The sequence below is a fragment of the Amaranthus tricolor genome, chromosome 16 (assembly GCF_026212465.1).
Source record: "Amaranthus tricolor cultivar Red isolate AtriRed21 chromosome 16, ASM2621246v1, whole genome shotgun sequence".
Taxonomy (NCBI): domain Eukaryota; kingdom Viridiplantae; phylum Streptophyta; class Magnoliopsida; order Caryophyllales; family Amaranthaceae; genus Amaranthus; species Amaranthus tricolor.
In genome coordinates this window covers 6,989,115-7,010,659 of record NC_080062.1, presented here as the reverse complement: position 1 = coordinate 7,010,659, position 21,545 = coordinate 6,989,115, and the positions used below count along the sequence as shown (strand labels likewise).

Sequence of the window (21,545 nt, the reverse complement as noted above, 5' to 3'; positions counted from 1 at the left end):
CCAAATAAAAAATAACGCTTTGAGGTTTTTGTTTACATTTTTGTCAAACAAAATACAAATTACATTCTAATGGGCACTCACTGCTTTTACCAAATAATATTAATTGAATAACTATCTATCTTATGTCGAACATGCCCTTAGCCTTTCCATTATTCAGCTACATATCCTGATCAATTTTGTTACAGAATGGTTTGATCCGATCTGATCTAACGATTTAAATGGTACAGTCCAGTATGAAATTTTTCATTGCCCAAATTTTTTGTTTGGCCTGATTTTAGTGTCAGGCCAGACCAAATTAGACTGTGTGCACCCCTAATTAACAATCGAATCACAAAGCATAGTAACTGATATTAACATCCAAATTTCCCAAATGAAGCATTGTATCATTTATACCATTAATATATATATATATATCCATTCATTCACATACAAATATTCAAATAAAACTTGCAAAAAACAAAAGAGTAATCACATTTAAGAAACAGGAAGAACCTTCTTAACAATTTCATCACTAAGAGCAGCAATTTGAGAATCCAATGATTTGATGGTATCCTCCTTCTGCTTCTCTAAACTAGCCAAAGCTTCTTGAAGTTCAGTTTCAACTTTCTTCCTACCTTCAGCCAATTTTGCTTCAACTTCAAGTTGAGTTTCCTTCTTCATCTTATTCAAAGCAGCAGAAATCTCAGCACGTGCAGCACGCATGACGGCATTAGCTTGTTCTTCAAGTTGTTTTACTTCAGAAGAAGTATCTTTAACATCAGCAAGCTTTTCTTTAATGGCGGAATCACGTTGATCCATGAAATCTCCCAAAGGAGTAAAGTAAATCTTGTCAAGAGCGAACATAAGTAATAGGAATTCAGCCATTATGATTGGGAGTGTAAGATTGAAGTCAAAGAGTGAAGCCTTTTCGATTTCTTCAGCAAGAGAAGGGTGAGGAAGAAGGAAGGAGAGAGAAAGTGGAGTAACTGTAATGGCGGCAGATTTTAGGAGATTGAAATTGAGGGTTTTGAGAAGTGGGTATTGTTGAGAAGGGAGTTTGAGAAGTGGGTTTTTAAGGGGAGAGAATTTGGGTTTAGGGGTAGTGGGAATTGATGGAGTTGGGAGGGATTTAGAAGAAGAGGCCATGAGCATGTTAGCCATGGCTGATTGTAGAGCTTTCTCTCTCTAAGATGATGAAGAAGATGAGGAAGATGAAAGTGTTAATGGTGAGAGAATTTTGATTGGGAAGAAGAGGAGGAGATTTTTGGAGGAAGAAAATGGGGGAAAAACGGGAAAGGTTATCCCAATCTATGCCACACAAATGTGGGTTCCAAATTGTGGTAGATTGGTATTTGTCATTTCACATTTGGTGGGAATCATACAACAAAGATTTTGATTTTTTTTTTTTTTTCAAAACAAATCTATTTTATAATGTTGTTTTCTTAAAAAAAAAATTCATTTTCTATAGTTTTTTCTCAAGTAGGAGTAATTCTTTTTGTATAATTGTCTTTGTCTTAATGATGTTCTAATTTGAATGTGGGTTAGATTTTTAATTTATAAAAGACAATGGTCTTTAAGAATAATTTGCCTAATTAGTGTTGAAAAAGCAAACAATACTCATTTTGGGGTTCACTTAAACTTATTTTTGAGATTAGTGTTCATATAGAAAAACAATTACACAAAGCTATTTGATTGTGATTTGGAAGTTCCAAACCTCTTCATTCTATCCTAATAAAAATAATTCTTCTACAAATAAAAGTAAATCTCAAAATGATAATATTCTAATTAAAAAGAGAACTTACAGTTAGAGGTATTATAAAATATTTGATATAATTTTAAAAATCAGTAATTTATTCAAATTTTGAAAAGTCGGATAATTCGGACAAAATATCCGATTTATAAACCAGATACCGGATCTAGATCAAGGTATTTGCAAAACTGGATATACAGATATCCTGTTTTCTAATTTTTATTTGATATATATTTTTTTCTATAAAAAACTTTGTTTATATTGTTGAATGTACTAACATTTACAATTCTTAACTATTACTAAGTTGCATAACTAATTTATTATTAATTAATTAAAACATTTGATATCCAACCATAGTCACAAAATGATTTTTTTCCCAACTTTAAAAAATAAGTTTGATGGAAGAAAGAAACCGAAATGAGCTTAAATTTTTATACGTAAAAAAACGCAAATTATTTTTTAAAAACCCAATAAAATAAAAATAAAAATAAAATCGCATATCCAATATCTGATACCTGATTTAATCCGAATCATAACCGAATCATGATTTTCTTTATCCATAAAACTAGATATTTTTAAAAATCTGAATTCATATCGATCTGATATCCGATTTTGAACACGCCTACTTGTCGTAGCATGTCAACCATTCAAAATAAACAACATTCAAATAATCATATGCTTCCTAACATTGCCTATTCATTTAAACAACCATAAAATCTGTATGACCTCATGTGTTAAACACTTAAACCCAACGAAAACTGTCAAAGAAAACAAACAAAAAAAAAGTAAAACTAACATATTATATTGCATCAAAAGCTAATGTAACATAACAATAAAAGTAAAAACTATTTTGAAATTCTATTTTGCTAGGAAGAGTTTGAGATCTAATATAACTTTAGATTATTTTAACTTTGGATAGAATTAAGAGGTTTGGAACTTTCAAACCACAATCAAATAGTTTGGTTTCTAAATGAACACTAGTTTAAAAAATATATTTAAGTGAACCCCAAAGTGGATATTTTTTTTCTTTTCCAACACTAATTAGGCAAATCATTCGGTCTTTAAAACACAAAGAAAATTTTTTTCTATTGGGTGTTACTTAGACTAGTAAAAAATTTCAATCCAAATAAAAAAAGATTTGTATGTTTTGAAAACCAAAATTCTCACATGTAAGTAATATACTCCATTAGCTGTTAAAAAATACTAGGAAGTATTAGAAAATTCAGTAGTATCTTAATTGAAATAATAAAACTTTAAATTTGATTCTCACTGATGTACCATGCAAAAGACATGTAGAATTGATTTGAAATTTTGGTGGTACATACAAAAGGCAACTACAATTGATAAGTTAAATTTTCCAAACATTAATATATGAAAAGTATTGGGACCTTAATGGATGTACGTTATTTTTCTTTTTTAGTTTAAAGACAATATTACATCATTCTCATTTGTTTTGTTATACTTTATATATATTAAGAGTCTATTATTATTATTTTGTTATATTTTTAAAAATTGATGATTAGATTATGAAGTACTATTTTTTCTCATCTGGTCTACACACATTATCTCTTATGTATTATTCATACACTAAATTTACACTTTAACCACTCTATTTTGATGTTTTCCCTATATACTTCCCATAAAACCAAAAAACTAAGAATTACCAAATATAGCAAATCATACAAAGGAGTACAAACCTCAGCAAGACTGCAATACAAACTACCACCCCAAGCTCAAGATCACTTCAAGTTGTTCTTTTTTTTTTTTTAACCTTGGAGCAACTGAGTAAGCACATAAAAACACTCGCAAGAAAAGTATTGGTTACATATTTACATTGAAGGTGCCAGTCTGTCAGGTAGAATGGTGGATAGATACCGGCAAACCTCAGGCAGACTTTGATCATAATCTTACCAGATATAATTATAATTTTGCGTGAACACTTAGGTATATACTAGTGAAAAATCAGAGCCTAAGCTTAGACTTCTGCTATGCTGTTCAACATCAGATCCTATAACTTGACATGAAACTCTTCATAAGCAATCGAATTACGCCTAATATATGTGTAGACATTATTATTGTACTATTATTTAGAAACTATACATGCTACATCCAAGAGAAGCCATTCAAATAGAAGTATTTCTGTACAAATGATAAGGCTTAAATTTCTACCTGGGAAACTCAGACAGCTTTTCGGTCTATTGTCACGAAAAGAGAACAAGCTTCTTAGGCAACCAACAGACCTGCCTGTCCACTTCAATGAATTGGGTTGCCTTTCGAATTGTACATGCTCTGTGCTGGAATTTCTAGAATACAGGAGCCATCCTCTGAATAAATGAGTGAGAACAAGGTCATTGTGGTTTAACTATCCTGCAATTGACACCTTAGGTTCTCCAGATGTTCATTGGCTGCTACCTCTATTTTCGATCTTTCCTCCTCGTCATTCTGTCTTCTGCATGATAGGACATCCCAGCCATTCAGTTCCGTCATTGCAGAAGCCAAAAAAAAGAAACTAGAACGAAAAAATAAGTGACGAAGTGCAGATATCCTGCAGGTCACTAATCAAGAGAGCACGAAAATAATGGGTCCAAAGACTAATTTTGTCTAGTTCATTCTAAGTTTTAGCCTCAATTTATCAAAAGGAACAAAGTATCCTGTAATCTTCTCTAGATAATAGAATGAATCAAAAGAACACCAGACATTTGCACGTAATAAGCAATATTTCATCACAAGTTATGCAAGCACAACCTCAGGAATGATTCCACCTATGAAGAACCAGTACAGGGCATTATATTGAAGATGCACTTCCCACTACTAAGCTCAATTACCTCCATATAGGCTTATAATTTCGGAAAGATAAAAGAGAGCAAGAAACAAAGTCCTACATTGCGGCAGGCTAGGGAGATCCGATTCATTTTCTTTATGGACTTCAAGGTAGGCTGATGGAAGGGGATGGGCTAGGGTTGGGGGGCAGCAAAAATCAAACTCAGGATCTCACCTAGGGAAAGTGGTACACGTTCCAACTGAGACAAGAACCGATTCTCCTACTCGTTTTCTTGATCTTCTTTATGAGGTTATAAGCGATCGACACATGCTGAACAAAGCGAAGCTGCAACAAAGATCACAATATGTCAAGTTAGCACAAGCCACAAAGCAGAAGTAATACATTTAATCAAGCGTCAGAAACCAATCTCTAAACATCTTAACATTCTGGATAACCAACAGGACACACTTGCAGGTTAAAATTTCCAGTAATACACTGCAGTTAATGAGAAGCAATTTTACTAAAAATGCAACTTCATTAGCAATATCTGCCAGTTTCAGAACCAATAGCTTCTTGCAATTGCTTCAAAGAAAGCTCAAAATAACTTAACATAAGGTAATTCTTGTTCTGCAAAAGAAAAGGGGCGTGTTTGGAAAATTGTTATTTACTTGGCTTTTTGGTTGACTTTTGACATTTGACTTTTTGGTTGGTCAAACAGACAAAAAAGTGTTTGGTAAATGACTAATAACTTTTAAGCCTTTTTAGTTAAAACCAAATGCTACCCAAAATAGTGGTTTAATCGGCATTTGGCCTTTTGAACCCGTTTTTTTCTAACAAACAAGCAACAACACATCAAACATCTCCATAACAATTAAATAACTGGCTTTAAGAGTGAGCAAATTAGTCAATACTTCCAGCCGGTTGAACTACCCAACCATAAAAATGTGGCCTTTATGTCACGTTGCGGCCGTTTTGTAAGGGGATTTTAGTTGACTGTAACAAGATACCGCATTTTGTCGCCCAACAACTCCAACTAATAGCTCTAGCCAAATTCCATTACCAAACAGACAACTTGATCTAGAGAACCTAGTAGCTAATGTCCCTTTCATAGATATGGAATACAACTTCCCAAGATAAAAGCAAAAAAAACAGACACAGCAAATCAAACTTGGAAACAACTTCTCTGCTTGTCTCACTCTGAAATTTGGATTTTAGGTTAAGGCTATTATAAGCCTTTGGCTGGTTCAATATCATAATGCTCTTCAGTTGTAGAATCAACATAACTAGCAACACTCAAGTAGCATAGGCCGCAAAAGTGGACTGAGCTTGAGTGGCATAAGGTCTATTTGGCACAAGCACCACGACCGATGAAGGTTAAAATCTGCACGACCTCACTTGTCAGGTGATGAGATATAATCATATAAGTAAAGTCTAAGGCTTTTCATTTGCTAGGACTTACAGGTGTTGAGTGGAATAAGAGGCCATTCTCTACCAGTCTTTAAAGAAAGGAAAAGGTAAAACAAAAAAATTCAAAATGAACTAATATATACATATTATTTATTAGACACAAACAGGAGATCCATTGCAATATATAGACATCACTTACAATTTTAATTGCTTGTTCCTCTTGTAAACCAATTGGTGTGTCAGTCTGCTTTTCATAAGAGAGTCCTTAATCATTTAAAAAAAAATCTTGGAACGCTCGAGATTTTTAGCTAAGTTTCAACATCAACATATTACATTAAGCACCACTAAACAATCTTAGGACATGCATATGCTCTTTTGAAGATATACCATTGTATTCTACTCCCCAAAAGAAAATTGCACAAAGAAAATTTTGTGTTGTCTAGCACACAGTTCACAATAAATAGGAATCCACATTTCTTGACTAACTAAGCACACAGATGAAGACAGCCTTACAAGATCACCCATATAAATACATCCAATAGAAAACAAAGTGAACTTGCAATGCATACAACATCAGACATCATATCTTGTCGTAGGATTATGTACCGCAAATATTTATTTCAGGAAGTATATCGTTAGATATATCAAACTAGTTTTGCAGCAGGCATTACAAATTGTGAAGCACAATGAGTATGTAAGAAAATATACCTCATCCCCATCTCGGATGCCATAGTACTTGATATGGTCATCGTCATCTAAAAGCTTCTGACCACAATAAGATAAACAAAAATGTGCCCATACATGACGCCTATCAGCAAAAGAGAAAAAAGGAAATTAGTAGAGAAAATGAAATGAACCGAAGATCATCATAAACAACGATGAAATTATATTTCTTTGGATTCATTTTATTCTCTAGAAGTGATTTCTTCAATTCATACGTAAGTGTGAAATCTATTACAAATAATAATGCGGAAAATAAACTACAAATACAAGATGATGTTTGTAGTGTCTCCTTTGTGTATGGCAATTGACTCCTTACTTGAATGAACCAAGAATTTAACAACACGGTAGAGAAGATATGTTTGCAACGATAAACGTCACTCAGAAATCTTGATATAGATTGAAGGCGACTACAAGCTTTCCTATTGTGATATTTCCCCCACAAAGGCACTTGAGTTATGAGAATGGAAATTCACAATGAGATACAATCAATCACATCAACCGATTAGTATGAACCAATTGAACTAATGATTATGTGTTTATGTAGAAATTAAAACCAAAAAATAATAAAAGAGTTAATACTCTTCTATGTTTCAAGAGATTGAGAGAAAAATGAGACAAAATTTTTTGATATTCAAGATGTAAATGATTTCCATGCACTCACTCTTATTTATAGAGTTGAAGTGACATATGGATTCATCCAAAACCATAGATTAAATATAACTGATGATTATCAGATAATTATAGATAATTATGATGAAAAACATTTTTTCATAACAACACAATGCTCCATGAACCGAAGTTTTGATTCACGAACAGAAGCACTGTTCTGAAGTGCTCGAATGAGCATAATATGTGCTCGAACGAGCATAAGCCAAATCAACTTCCAGAAACTTTCTGACGCAAAAATTCCAAAGTGCTCGAACGAGCACATGCCTAGACCATCAGACAGTAGCTTTGAAAACAAACTGCCAAAACATCACTGACGTGCTCGAACGAGCACACCCTTGCTCGAACGAGCATCTTGGCCGAGCACGTTTGTTTTAGTTCCGTTGTTACGTTCCTGCTTAGTCTATGCTTTAAGCCTTTGGATATTGTTCTACATGGTCTAAATACTCAACAAATTCGATCATACCACGAAATTTTTTCAGGTCCCGTCATAGGTAAATGATTGAAAGCACTCTCCACGGACTGTTTCAGGTCAGAAATCTTTGCAGCTTTAACGACTTCAATTTCTGCAAAACAACGAAATTCATACCTACGTGTGAGTATCGATCATTCATGCTTTTGGTGTGCGTACGTATTCACCTTCCCAAAATATCGTCCACGGAAGGCAGCTGTTTTCATTATCTAACTACTTCACTAACATAGTCAATTATTCATGAATTATCTTTCCCAAAATATCCAAAGATCCTCCACATTGACAGCTCGTGTTTAATGAGACCGTCTCAGCATGACACGGGCCCGTATAATTAATCCGTTTCTCTAATTGATCACTTTAAAATTGTAATTTAACACACCAAATGAACATGGGCCAGCCCAATAGAGATGGTCTTACCATGAGGAGTCTAACTCCAATGATTCAATGATTATTTTCAAGTGAGATTCCCCTTCTACAGATTTCCCTTTTGATTAAGTTTTATGCCTCTTCACCTGATGGTAAGGAGTTCTTGTTGAGTAAATCCCTCCAATCCTTATCAAAAGTATCATTTATTCAGGCCAAAAAAGATGAAGCTTCTGCCTTTGTGTGATTTTGTTAAAAATGGTGATGTCTTCAGGGTTGTCATGGGAATTGAAACTCTTCTATCAATTTCCTTCCAAATAGTGCCCCTTAATTGACTCTGAATATAGTTTCATAGCGTTTGCTTTGATCGTGCAGTCCATCTTGCCTACTGCTGTCCAAGTGGATCGAGGATAGGGTCGGATGTGGACCAGGTCTAAGTGGACCCAGATTCATATTTGTTTTTAAATTGAGGATTCATATCTGAATACGAATTTGAAAGTCCAATTTGTCAAGACCCAGATTCGGATACACGAATTTCACAGATCTAGGATCGAGTTCGGATCCAAAACATTTCCAAGCTTAATTTGGCGCATTTGATTGAATTTTGCTTTATATTGCGATATTAATAAAATTTAGACTTTAATTAATGATTATAAAATATAGAACTATTAATTAAAATCTAAACTACGTCTAATAAGATTATACAAACCATAAATATCCTTCTACTATCAATCTAATTCCAAAAGTTTCTTACATAAACATTCGTTTCTTCATAACATAATTGAAAATCAAAATAACGCTACTTGATCAACAAAGTAATTTCACAAATTCTTAAATGGTCTCATGGTGAGACCATCTCTATTAGGCCGACCTATGTACAATTAGTGTTAAAGTGAACACTTACAATTTTAAAATGATCAATGAAAGAAATAGGCTAATTATATGGATCTATCTCATGGTAAACACTTACATACAACAAGAGCTAAAGTAAATTAGTAGAACACTAGTGTTTTTTAAATTATATATAAAAAGGGCAATAGCTTATGTATTTACAACATATCAATCTCCTAAATAATCTCCTAAATATTCTATTGTTGGAATTTTGTGACTCGAACCGAGTCTAAGAACGGATTGAGGAAACAAAATTCGGGTCAAAAGGGTACTCCATGTTCCCATGATGTTGTGGTGGTTACTACATGTTCCCATGATGTTGTGGTGGTTACTCCATGTTCCCATGATGTAATTATGGGTGGTTACTTTGTAACATTAAGCCATTGTTGTTAGAATTAGCGATGCAAAACACAAAGTGAGGAAAATTATGAGAGAAAAAGTTTGAAGAGCCATTGTTGTGGTTACTCAATGTTTCTCATTGATGTACCTATCACATAGACAGCGAACCACAAAAATTTCTCTATATGATTTTCTTTATTATTTGTTTGAATCTTTATTGCTTTTCGTTATTATTTTTCGATCTTTCCTTCCGTTGTTGCACAACATCTATTATGCACTAATTTAAGAAGAGCATACATAATGAAATATTTGTAACATTCTATTATTACTTCCTACAAAAACATGGTTCAATCCTCTTCGTATCATAAAAAGACAACTTTTTTTCAGTATACTGAATATCAACTGAAAATCAAGATTGATCATCAAGCCATCAACGTCTCGCACAACTTATCAACATCATCAAATCCACATTTGCATAAGTAAATGGAAAAAAATCAATTTGACGAGAGAGTTGAGAGAATGAATTATACCGAAAGAAGAGCCATCTAATTTGACGATGGTGAGATGAATGGGAGCTTGATCAATCTTATCATAAGAGACACTCTTCCTAGAACTCACAATAGACGATGCAGTTGAAGCTGACGACGAATTCCGACAGAAACTTCGCCGAGATTTTGACGACGACAATAAAGATGACGGAGCAATGTCGAATGAAAACCTAGACAGCTGTAATCTTTCTTGACCTTCATAATGACCTCCGAATAACTCTTTTTCATGGTTCGCAATCTTAAAGCTTAATCTTCGCATACTCGACAAAATTTGATTGAAATGAAATTTAAAAAATGCTAAACGAACAAAAAATGGAAGATTATTCTCAGAGTTGCATGCGGCTTTAGTGGCGGATGAATGATGGAAACAAGGGATGTTTGTTGATTCGTAGTTGAAATGGACACGCAAAATGAGAGGAAATTTAGGTTCTAGAATATATTAAAAACTGGATTTGGTGATCACTATTAGGTTGAAGAAAGGGAATGAATGTTCGGCGATATATGTAATATGATTCTTCAAGATAGAGAGAGAAAGAGGAGAGAGAAAATATGGAAGTGCAACAATGGTGTGCCCGCCCACCTTTGTTTCGCTTGCTACTTAGATCAAGAATCAAGATTTTTGGTTACCAAATATACCAATTACGATGAATGATGATAAATTGATAATCAATGGGTTACGCTGGGAATCAGCGCTTACTCTTATTGTTGAGTTTTGATGGACTACTTCCTTGTATATTCGCACCTGAATGTGATATGTTATATAGAATAATTTCACTAATGTAATACTTCCTTTGTTCTTTTTTACATGCTACATTAGCATTTGCACATAAATTAAGGATTCTGATGACCTAGTTTATAGGTTACTGTTGATCAGTAAAAGTATAATATTTTATTGTTGTTATTTTTAAAAGAAAAAGGAAAAATAGTTTAGATTAGATGAATAATTTCAGATTTAAGTTGGATTTCTGTTTCATTTCCCCCCAAAAAAATATTTTCCCACCCAAATATTAGAGTTCCCTCCAATATTACAAATTATCAGCAAAAGTAAAAATTTTTACACAAAAGTCAGCATTAACACATTTCATCTGTCTATAAATAGATCAAATTCTTTATAAAATTTCAACACTTCTTCATTTCAATTTCTTCATCTGCTGTCCTCCCCTTTTAAAAAGTTCATAAGAATTTGGATCCAAACCTATTTCTTTCATCAACTCTACAAAACCAACAACAAGCAATCAAAAACAACAAATGGCTGATGTTTAAATTCAAGAAGAGGAATTTATTATTCCTGATATTGAGGTATTTATTTCTTTCTTTGAAAACCTTAATATAGATTGTGAATATGACATTTATAATGAGTACACAAGTGAGAATTATGGAAACATCGATGTCAGTTTGAGTTTGGAGGAACCCATAAGCCATGGTCAAACATTAACACAGGAAGAAACAGAAACAGAAACATTAAGACAGCAACCAGTAGGTAGTAAGAGGGAACTACCAGTTCAGACCAGAAAGTTAATTGTACAACAGTTAACTAGTTTGTCTACAGAATCAGATAGACGTTTGCCACGCGGTACAATTAAAACAATTGCAATTCAACATAACACATCTAGATGGACAATATCAAGGCTGTGGGAATCAGCCAAAACATCAATGCAAAATGGCATTTTAATTGATGTTAATAGTAGAAAAAGGGGAAGAGTTGGTAGGAAACCAAAAGTTTTTGACATGAATTTGCTGAATGCTGTTCCGATTGAAAAGAGGACCACAATTAGAGCAATGGCCTCTGCATTAGGCATTGGTCATTCACAAGTTTATAGAATGATGAAATCTGGTATTATTAGAGCACATACGAATTCTATTAAACCAAAACTTTCTCATGACCACAAAATGAGAAGAGTCAACTTCATTTATCCCAAATAATACCACCCACTGTTGACAACATACCAAAATTCTCACTTATGTATAATGTTGTGCACATAGATGAAAAATGGTTCTACATGAGTAGGGCAACACAAAGGTATTACTTATTTCCTTGGGAAGAGGAGGAACCATATAGATGTGTGCAAAATAAAATTTCATAGGCAAGGTGATGTTTATAGCAGCTATTGCAAGACCTCACATTAATGCTACAGGTGAAGTGTTGTGGGATGGGAAAATAGGAATTTTTCCGTTTACAGAAACTCATTATGCAGTGAGGAGGTCAGAAAACAGACCAGCGGGTACAGCAACATTACGAGCAATAACAAGAGTTACACGCGACATTCTACGAGACAAACTAATCACTGAAGTGCTACCAGCTATAAGATCAAAATGGCCAGCAAATGGGGTGAAAGATATATGGATTCAACAAGATAACGCCAAGCCACATATTTTAATAAATGATCATGCATTCAATGAAGAAGCAAAGAAAGACGGATTTAACATAAGACTTGTTTGTCAACCAGCCTCTAGTCCAGATATGAACATCTTGGACTTGGGATTGTTTAGTGCTTTGCAATTAATTCAATTCAAGTCATTCCCCAAAGACCTCAATGATCTGATAAAGGCAGTCAATGATGCATATGACACTTTTGAACCAAAGCTTTTAAACTACACTTGGATACAGTATCAACTGTGCATGATAGAGGTACTAAAAGCTAAAGGCGGAAATAACTATAAGAATCCACACATTGAAAAACAAAGACTGGACAGGCTGGGTATGCTGCCCAGGCAATTAGAAATTCCACAAGAACTAATTGATGCAGCACGACAATTTTTATCTCATGGTATAATTAATCTCAATGATCTTCCGCAAGATGATTGAAATTAATTATCAATATGTAGACATTTTGTAAAGGAAACAGTATGTATGACAACATTTTGTAAGTATACAATTATGCATACCTCTCCATTTAGTCATTGAGGTAGTTATGTCACAAAAAAAAAACTAAGCAAGTTAAACATCATTCATCATTCCAATTTTCACTTGTGTACGTTTATTTAACTCTCAGATTTAACGATTAACATCATTTGAAATTGTGCAAATGTAGGTATCTCAGCCTCATCTTAGTGCTTGAACCGGCAATAAGACAAAACACATTAACCATGTGTTAATATCTACTGCTCATGATTTAACTCTTAGGTGACAATGAAACACAGTACTATCTACACATTTCATCAAGCAAATAACAATCATCATTGAGACATTAACAAAAAAAATATTTTCAATAAATATAAACATCATGAATAATAATTAAATAAGTTAGAATGCTCATGAGTTAAGACCACGAATTGTCGTCTTGCGTGGCCTCTTTTGCTTAGGTTGCACCTTATCGATTAATGCATAATCCTCCTTATCTGGTAAACCGTAGTACCAAGGTGGGGGTTCTTGATCAGGATCTTCAACACAATTTAATTCCCAACATTTCAAATAATAATGATCATACCACAAACCAAAGATATTATCGTATTTTTTACATTCTCTTTGGGATTCAGTTAATGAGTCGCATGCTTTTTCCTTTGTGTCCATCTCCTTAATAATCTTATGTAGCAACAAAAACATAACAGAGGAAGTACACATAATAAAAATCTTATCATTAGTAATAGACATTAAAAAAAAAACAGGTTAGATCAAAGTTTAAAAAAATCAGAATAAGAACATGGATGAGAATCATTAATCAAAACAGATCTCATCAACTACTAGAACAAAAGTTTAAATCATCAACTAAGAACATGGATAAGAATCTAAAAAAAAAACAGAGAAGATCAAAGTTTAAAAATATCAAAAATAACAGAATCAAATTCAGAATCAAATTAAAGTAAACATGAGAAAACAAAAAAAGAGATCAGATCCAACACTAAATAAATCGAAATAAGAACAAGATCATACAACATCATATTTCAAACCAGATCTGGTGAAGGACTAAAACCAGATCTTGATTTTGGGATTAAAAACAGCTCAAAAACATAATCAAAAAAATAAAAAAATCAATATCATAAACGTATTAAAATAAACATTAAATAAAAAAAAATAAGAGCAGATCAAAGTTTAAAAATATCAAAAAATGAACATGCAAGAGAATCATTAATCAAAACAGATCTCATCGACTGCTACAACCACATCATCGTTTTCGTAATTTAAAACAAACCAAAACCATAATCAAAAAAATAACAGAATCAAAATCATAATCAAATTAAAATAAACATTAGAAAACAAAAAGAGATCAGATCCAACATTAAATAAATCGAAATAAGAACAACATGCAACAATATCATAAATCAAACCAGATCTGATAAAGTACTAAAACTAGATCATGATTTTCGGATCAAATCATACCAGATGAAAGCAAAGAGTAAAAAGAACACAGATGAGGTCCAACATTAAATTAAATCGAAATAAGAACACGCAACAATATCATAATTGAAACCAGATCTGGTGTAGAACTAAAACCAGATCATGATTTTGGGATTAAAAACAGCTCACAAACATAATCAAGAAAATAACAAAAACAAAATCATAAACGTAGAAACATAAACATGAAATAAAAAGAAAACAGAGTAGATCAAAGTTTTAAGAAAATCAAAATACGAAGAACATGCAAGAGAATCATGATTTTAGGATCAAAGCATACCAGATGACGATTAAAGCAAAGTTTATAAAGAATATACCAGAAGAACTAGAGAAATTTCGGAAAACCCAGATGTAAAGCTTTAACCAAATACAAAACCAAAGATCACAAATAAAACCAGATCTAATCCATCCTTTCGTCAGAAATAGTGAAAGAAAACCAAAGAAATGAAATCAGAAACGGCAAAGAAATGAAAGGAAACCAAAGATCTTTAGGGTTAGAAGTTTCCAGAGAGAATGAGAGAGATGGAAAGGGGGAAATGGCAAAGGAAGAGAAATGGGATTAGGGTTAGGAAAGGTACCGGTCCATTTATATAAAGGAGTAATCAATGGTCAGATCTGGGCAAACAAAATCCAACGGTTCAGATTCATCTCACCATTAATATAAGTAGTTGGAAAGGTTGGTTTAAATGGGAGAAATAATTAATTGAGATAGTGTATTTAAATAGAGGAAATAATTAATTGGGATGGTGGGTTATGGGAGATTAGTTGAGTTTTTAATGAGAATAATAAATAATGGAGGGAAAATTAATTTTAATTGGAAATAAATAAAGATTAAATAATGGTAGGTAAAAAAGTTAGAGAGGTATAGAGTAGGATAAAAGTAGGGATAGGTAGAATTTTAAATGATTGTTTTATTACCAAAAATAGAAATGTAGCAAGTAATATGAAATTGCCAAAAATAGAATATGTAGCAAGTATTATGGAACGGAGGAAGTAGTATAATAGAAAGGAGGTGATATTAATAAAGATTCTTTAGCCTTGAGACAAATTATAATTGTTAAAGCATTTAAGAATTTACGAAAAATCATTGGCTAAATCGAATTCGTTGCATTATGAAGGTGTATCTATTTCAAAATTCAAAGGATTTAACAGATTAATTTTACGTAGAAGTAAATGTTATTTTGATAAAAATCACAAACAAAAATAACGCAAACCAAATAAGAAATATGGTTTGAAGTTTTTATAATTATGTTGGATTGAAATTTCTAAACCGATTTTTTTTTTGGATTAGGTTAATGCCTACAAAAAACCGAAAATCAAAATTTTAAACCGAATTAAAATAGGAACTCAACTTTACCTTTCAAAAATTCAAGTTTGATTTTGTCATTCCTACTTATAATACTATAACTTTTATCTATTTTTTGATTACTATTTTAGATTTGGACTTCGATTTGCAATTGAAATTTATTTTTAATTTGGTTTGAATTAGACTGAAAAAGTTTAAATCGAATTAATTTAGTTTAATTTGATTTGGATAGTGATTAAGTTTGTTTGAATTTGGATTGTACAATGAAAAACTAAATTGAATTTCGTATTATTTGTTTTCAAGTAAACACCAAATAGCAAATTGAACTATCCATTGGGTAATCAATCCATTACTAATAACATCAATAAATACTAAAATTCAACTCAACAACAAAAATATATTCGTCTATAATTAGTAATGGTTAGTTTACCCATTGAGTCAAATAAATCTTTTCTACTAGAAGGGAATGTGTATCTTATGTGCTCTTTGTCTTAAGTAAATTTATTAAAGCTATCTTTTTATTCATTATAGAAGTATAATGTTAATCATATATAGTTTGTTGGTATTTATTATATGTTTGATATCTTCATTCATGTATCATCTAAATTCTAAAGTAGTTCATCAATTTCTTTTGTGAAGACAACTTAATCATCCCATTGTTGGGTGGGTTCTCTAATTTATTCTATTTTTACAATGTCTTTTTACTTCAGTTAATAAATAATCATCGCCAAAAATCTTATTAAAAGCCATCCTTTAAGGACCATTTAGTGTACCTTATTTTACAATCGACACAATACTTGGCGCATCGATCAAAAACTAATGCGACAAACTTTTTACAATCCATGCTAAAAGAGGTATTTTACACTTAAAATAAGCATTTTTTATGTTTGTATATCAAATTTATTTTAAATTTCAAACAAAAACGTTACAATGTAGTAAAACCTTTCTCCTAAGCACACATAATTATATCCTTGAAGTATGGTGTTTTTACTCGTACAACTTTTACTACACTAAACAAGTGGGGATGGGATCTACACTTAATAAAATTGACACATGTACCCCTTAATTTGGGGATCTACACTTAATCTTTGTCGTTAACATACCCCCAAAGTAAAGATTTTAAAATTTTAAAGTACAAAATTTGATCTCTAAGACAAAAACTTTAATTATTGATGAATGAAGACAAATCTTGAATCAATTTTGTTGTTGCCGGATCATCTGGTAGTGATATGTGAAATATATGGGATTTTCCTTGGGCCTCGATCCAACGGGCTAAGCCCGCCCACCCGCTTGCCTTAACCTCCTTATAGTACCATATCCCACGGCCCCGTAGCTCATCTATTTCCGCGGTGTAAACCAACAACTTCTTACATCCTAAGTGGGCCAATTTCGGCGCTCCATCAATAAACGGGTTCATATACGGGTTGTCCACCCCACCCGTACAATTGTGGCATACATACGGCCATACTTTATAGTTAGGTGAATAGGGGATGTATTTAGGCTCAAGTGGGACCCGCTTGGACCCGAGAAAGTACGGCATGGCTAAGAATAAGCCCATAAAACGTGGACCTGAACCCATCCCGGCCCGGATTGCTAAATTATGAGCTATGTTGCCCCCCGCACTATCTCCTCCTACAAAGACCCGTTTTACATCCCCATACTTCATCACCCACGGATCATGGCCCGGACCCGGACCTGAACCTGTATCATGGGCCGATACCCACTCAAGAGCTGCCAATGCATCATTATACGGAGCCGGAATCGTAAACTCCGGATAAAGACGGTAGTCCACAGCAACAGCAACAACCCGGGCTTCAGCCGCAACCCGACCCACAAAATGAGAGTCTCCCCAAGTAAAAGGAGACCCAATACAAAACGCACCACCATGAAAGTAGATTAGTATAGGCATCTTCCGGGCCGGGTCGGGCTTAGCTGGCATGAAAACCCGCCCCCGAAGAGTATGGGATTTAGAAGTGGAGATACTAATATCTTTGGATTGCACTTGAGAATCAATTGGTGGGGGGACAAATGAAGGAGGTTCATTATAGTACCTTAATACGGTGCCGTTTGGGTAAACAATAATGTATGGTTGAATTATGATTGGGGATTGAGAAGAGTTAGTAATGATGGTTTTGGATATTGAAGAGTAAGCAAGTAGAATTACTAGGAATAGTGAAAGGGGAAGATTATGATAGTTTTGTTTGAAAACCATTGGATTTTGCGTTTGAGAGTGAGAGAGATTGGAGATGAAGAAGGGAAAAATGGCATTTAGTAAAGGGGAAAGTTGATTGATCAAATGAAGTGAAGATATAACCCAAGTGTCACATCTTAAGAAGTAATAGACAAGGGCACAACCGCACAAGGCACAAATTTGGTGGGTTTCTTTCCCCATATGTTGTTGCTCATCACAAGGCACAAGATAAGAAATTAAATTTATCATTAATACTCTTACGTCCCATTAAAATTATTGGAGTGTTTGACAAAATAACTTATTAGATAATTTTAACTTGTTTTAATATAATTAGTGGGTTAAATGGTCAAACCACTCAACGCTAATATTTGGTAAATTAACTGATTAAAAAATCTTATTGTTATGAATAACCTGTTTTGAACAAGCTACACATAACAACATGTTCAAAATCAGCTGGTTAAACAAGTTAATAAAATTAGTTGGTCAAATCAGTCACTGTAAACAACTATCAGCTACCATCTATCAGTTGTTTGCCAAACACCCCATCATATTTGACTTTTTAATGTGAGAGCTTTTAAGTTTTATTGTGACAATTTCTTTGAGACAGAGGGAGTTATTTAGTATATTAATTGAATTTAATAACTTATTGGAACTATTGATTTTATCAATAGGTTTGTCCAACAAAGTTGAACACACTTTTAGGATTAACTTGTTCAAATATGATTTATTCATAGCGAGTAGTTTTAACCAATTACTTAGTTTGATTTATAATAAATGAAATATAAATAAAAAAATTTATTGTTTGAGAAAATAAATTTGTGGAATCCATAAATAAAAAGATTATGATCATAAATGAGATATAAAGAGATTTTGTGAGTCTGTTTAAATATGAAAATATGATAAATGCATCATGTCATAATATACTAAATGGTATAAAAGGAAATTTAAATATTTGAGAAAATAAATGTGTGATTACCATAAATAAAAAGATTATGTTTATGAATGAGATAAGAGATTTGTGGGACTATGTTTGAATATGAAAATATGATAAATTTATAATTATATACTAAATTGGTAAATTAAAGTTTTTTTTTTTTTTTTTGAAAGGACGGTAAATTAGAAGATTGGGATAGAGAGAATGATCATTAGAAGAGGGAGAAAAAGACAAGAAAACAATTGTGTTTTATTTGACTGTGCAAGTTTAATGATCTAGTATTTTTATCATTAATATATTTTTAATTGTGCATAATTAAAAATTATAATAAGCTAAGATTAATAATTTTTGTATAGAGATGAATGAAACAAGATTGCACATCACTATTTTATAGCTTTTAGTGATTTCTGATAGAATATGATTTCTGGTAGAAAATATTAATTTGGCTTAATTTCATTCATTTATAATGTTGTGTATTTATACAAAGAAGGGCCTAGGGTTACTAGAAATAACAGAAACAAAAAAAGGAAGTTCCCCTAATTACAAATATTAAGTTTCCCTAATTACAGATATTCTAAATATTCAGTTTCTATATTCTAACACTCCCCCTCAAGTTGGATCGTAGGGTCACCGATACCCAACTTGCGTAGAACTTCTTCAAAGAATTGTGTTTCGACCGCTTTCGTGAGAATATCAGCTAACTAGTCCTTTGACTTCATATGAGGAAGGTTGATCACCTTTGCTTCCAATTTTTCCTTTATGAAATGTCTGTCAACTTCTACATGTTTTGTGCGATCATGTTGGACAGGATTTTCTGAAATGTTGATTGCAGCTTGATTATCACAATACAGCTCACAACTTTTGGTGCGAGTAAATCCAAGTTTTGTCAGTAACTTTCTAAGCCATAAGACCTCTGTGATTCCCTTTGCAACTCCTCTGAACTTTGCTTCTGCACTAGACATGGCAACCACTTTTTACTTCTTACTTCTCCATGTAACTAGATTACCTCCTATAAGAGTGAAGTATCTTGAAGTTGACTTTCTGTCATCTCTGTCACCTGCCCAGCCTGCATCTGTGTAAGCAACGAGATGTAGATGCCCATTCTTTTGGTATAAGACTCCTCTTCCTGGGGACCCTTTTAGATATCTCAGAATTCGAAGCACTGCTTCCATATGTTGAACTTTTGGTCTGTGCATAAACCGACTAACAACTCCTACTGCGTATGCAATATCAGGTCTTGTATGAGCCAGGTAAATCAACTTCCCTAGCAATCTCTGGTATTGCATACGATCAGCCAGCTCCTCTCCTTCATGCATTTGAAGTCCATAATTCATCACCATTGGTTCTCAATGGGTTTACAGTCTAACATCCCCGTCTCAACTAACAGATCCAACACATACTTCTTTTAGGATATGAATATTCCTTTGTTTGATCTAAGAACTTCTATTCCCAAAAAGTATTTAAGTCTTCCAAGGTTCTTCATTTCAAATTCTTGGAATAGTTTAGCTTTCAGACTCTCGATCTCTTCTTTATCATCCCCAGTAATTATCATGTCATCAACATAAATTATAAGACACGTTATTTTCCCTCCTCTCCGTTTAAGAAACAAAGTATGATTAGAGTTACTCTGTTTGTTCCCAAATCTTCTCATAAGGGATGTAAACCGCCCAAACCATGCCCTAGGAGACTGTTTCAAACCATATAGTGCCTTTCTCAGTCTACAACCTTCATTTTGCGAAAACTCTGAAGTGAACCCTGGTGGTGCTTCCATGTACACTTCTTCTTGTAACTCTCCATGAAGAAAGGCATTCTTCACATTGAACTGATGAAGGGGCCAATCTAAGTTTGCTGCTATACTAAACAGAACTCGGATTGTGTCAAGTTTGGCAGCTGGAGAAAAGGTTTCTAAGTAATCAACCCCATATGTCTGAGTGTACCCCTTTGCCACAAGCCGTGCTTTGTATCTTTCAATCATGCCATCTGACTTGTATTTGATTGTGAACACCCATTTACATCCGACAACCTTCTTTTTATTTGGCAGAGTGCATTTCTCCCACGTGTTATTTCTCTTGAGAGCACTGATTTCTTCTTCCATAGCCTTTCTCCAATGATAGGTAGCTAGGGCTTCTCCTACTGTGGATGGAACTTTGGTCGCATACAAGGCTTCTTTGAATGCCAAGGCACTTTGTAACATATTTTCTCCCTCTGGTTGCTCAATCGGGTACCTCGATCGTCTAGCTTCATACTTTGGATCATATCTCCTTGGGGGAATACCCCGAGTGGTACGAGGGGGCAGGACATACGATGCTTTATCACCACCCTGACATTCATGATTCCCTGCATCTACATTTTCTGCAACAACTTCCTTAGTTAAGGTATGAACAATGATATTATTATCAACAGTACCTTCGAAATGGTTCAGATGATCAAATAGGACTAGTAGAGGCGTGGACTGAAAAACCTGGTGAGATGATTCTATAGCATTGCCTACTTGTTCTATTGGGTCTAGGTTGGACAACCATGGACTAGTAAACCATTTGAGATCGTCATCTTGTTTCCCCCCCTTACATCGAGGTTGGTGGTCGTAAAATTGTGTCTCAATGAAGTCACAAACCATAGTAGTGTACACCTTTCGAGTTAGAGGATCATAACACCTGTACCCCTTTTGATGCCGTCCATACCCAACAAAAACACACTTCACTGCTCTTAGCTCAAGTTTATTTCGTACCCGCTGCGGACAGTGAACAAAAACTGTGCATCTAAAGATTCTAGGTGGTAAGGAATGTGACGAAGTTATAGGATGATGGGTTTGTAGGGTGTCTAAGGGTGTGTGGTAATGAAGGCTTTTTGTAGGAAGTCAATTGGAAAGGTAGTTAGTTATG

General features: G+C 33.6%; 3 protein-coding genes across 4 annotated transcripts; all 3 read right to left on the bottom strand.

Annotated features, from left to right (window-relative positions):
* Window positions 1–362: 362 nt before the first annotated feature.
* On the bottom strand, window positions 363–1,363 carry LOC130802940 (ATP synthase subunit b', chloroplastic). Its single transcript, XM_057667065.1, has one exon. It carries the CDS (start codon window positions 1,138–1,140, stop codon window positions 475–477), a length of 666 nt encoding a protein of 221 aa, XP_057523048.1. The 5' UTR covers window positions 1,141–1,363; the 3' UTR covers window positions 363–474.
* A 1,918-nt stretch (window positions 1,364–3,281) lies between these two features.
* Window positions 3,282–10,609, bottom strand: LOC130803278 (uncharacterized). 2 transcript variants are annotated; one of them, XM_057667480.1, is made up of 5 exons: window positions 9,882–10,609; window positions 7,753–7,852; window positions 6,606–6,705; window positions 4,725–4,835; window positions 3,282–4,178 (listed from the first exon to the last, which is right to left on the bottom strand). In XM_057667480.1, the coding sequence occupies exons 1-4, from the start codon at window positions 10,156–10,158 to the stop codon at window positions 4,725–4,727; spliced, it is 588 nt and encodes a 195-aa protein (XP_057523463.1). In that variant the 5' UTR covers window positions 10,159–10,609; the 3' UTR covers window positions 3,282–4,178. The 2 variants fall into 2 exon arrangements, with proteins under 2 accessions (XP_057523463.1, XP_057523464.1); XM_057667481.1 differs by lacking the exon at window positions 3,282–4,178 and having other exon boundaries at window positions 4,202–4,835.
* A 5,806-nt stretch (window positions 10,610–16,415) lies between these two features.
* Window positions 16,416–17,925, bottom strand: LOC130803271 (2-hydroxyisoflavanone dehydratase-like). Its single transcript, XM_057667473.1, has one exon. It carries the CDS (start codon window positions 17,748–17,750, stop codon window positions 16,701–16,703), a length of 1,050 nt encoding a protein of 349 aa, XP_057523456.1. The 5' UTR covers window positions 17,751–17,925; the 3' UTR covers window positions 16,416–16,700.
* Between the last annotated feature and the right edge of the window lie 3,620 nt (window positions 17,926–21,545).

Coding starts and splice junctions, on each gene's coding strand:
- LOC130803278 (XM_057667480.1), bottom strand. CDS start 10,158: ATGCGAAGATTAAGCTTTAAGATTGCGAACCATGAAAAAGAGTTATTC. Junction 7,853..9,881: donor ATTAGATGGCTCTTCTTTCG/GTATAATTCATT, acceptor GTTGTTTTGCAG/AAATTGAAGTCGTTAAAGCT. Junction 6,706..7,752: donor GGACCTGAAAAAATTTCGTG/GTATGATCGAAT, acceptor TTTTGCTGATAG/GCGTCATGTATGGGCACATT.
- LOC130803271 (XM_057667473.1), bottom strand. CDS start 17,750: ATGGTTTTCAAACAAAACTATCATAATCTTCCCCTTTCACTATTCCTA.
- LOC130802940 (XM_057667065.1), bottom strand. CDS start 1,140: ATGGCTAACATGCTCATGGCCTCTTCTTCTAAATCCCTCCCAACTCCA.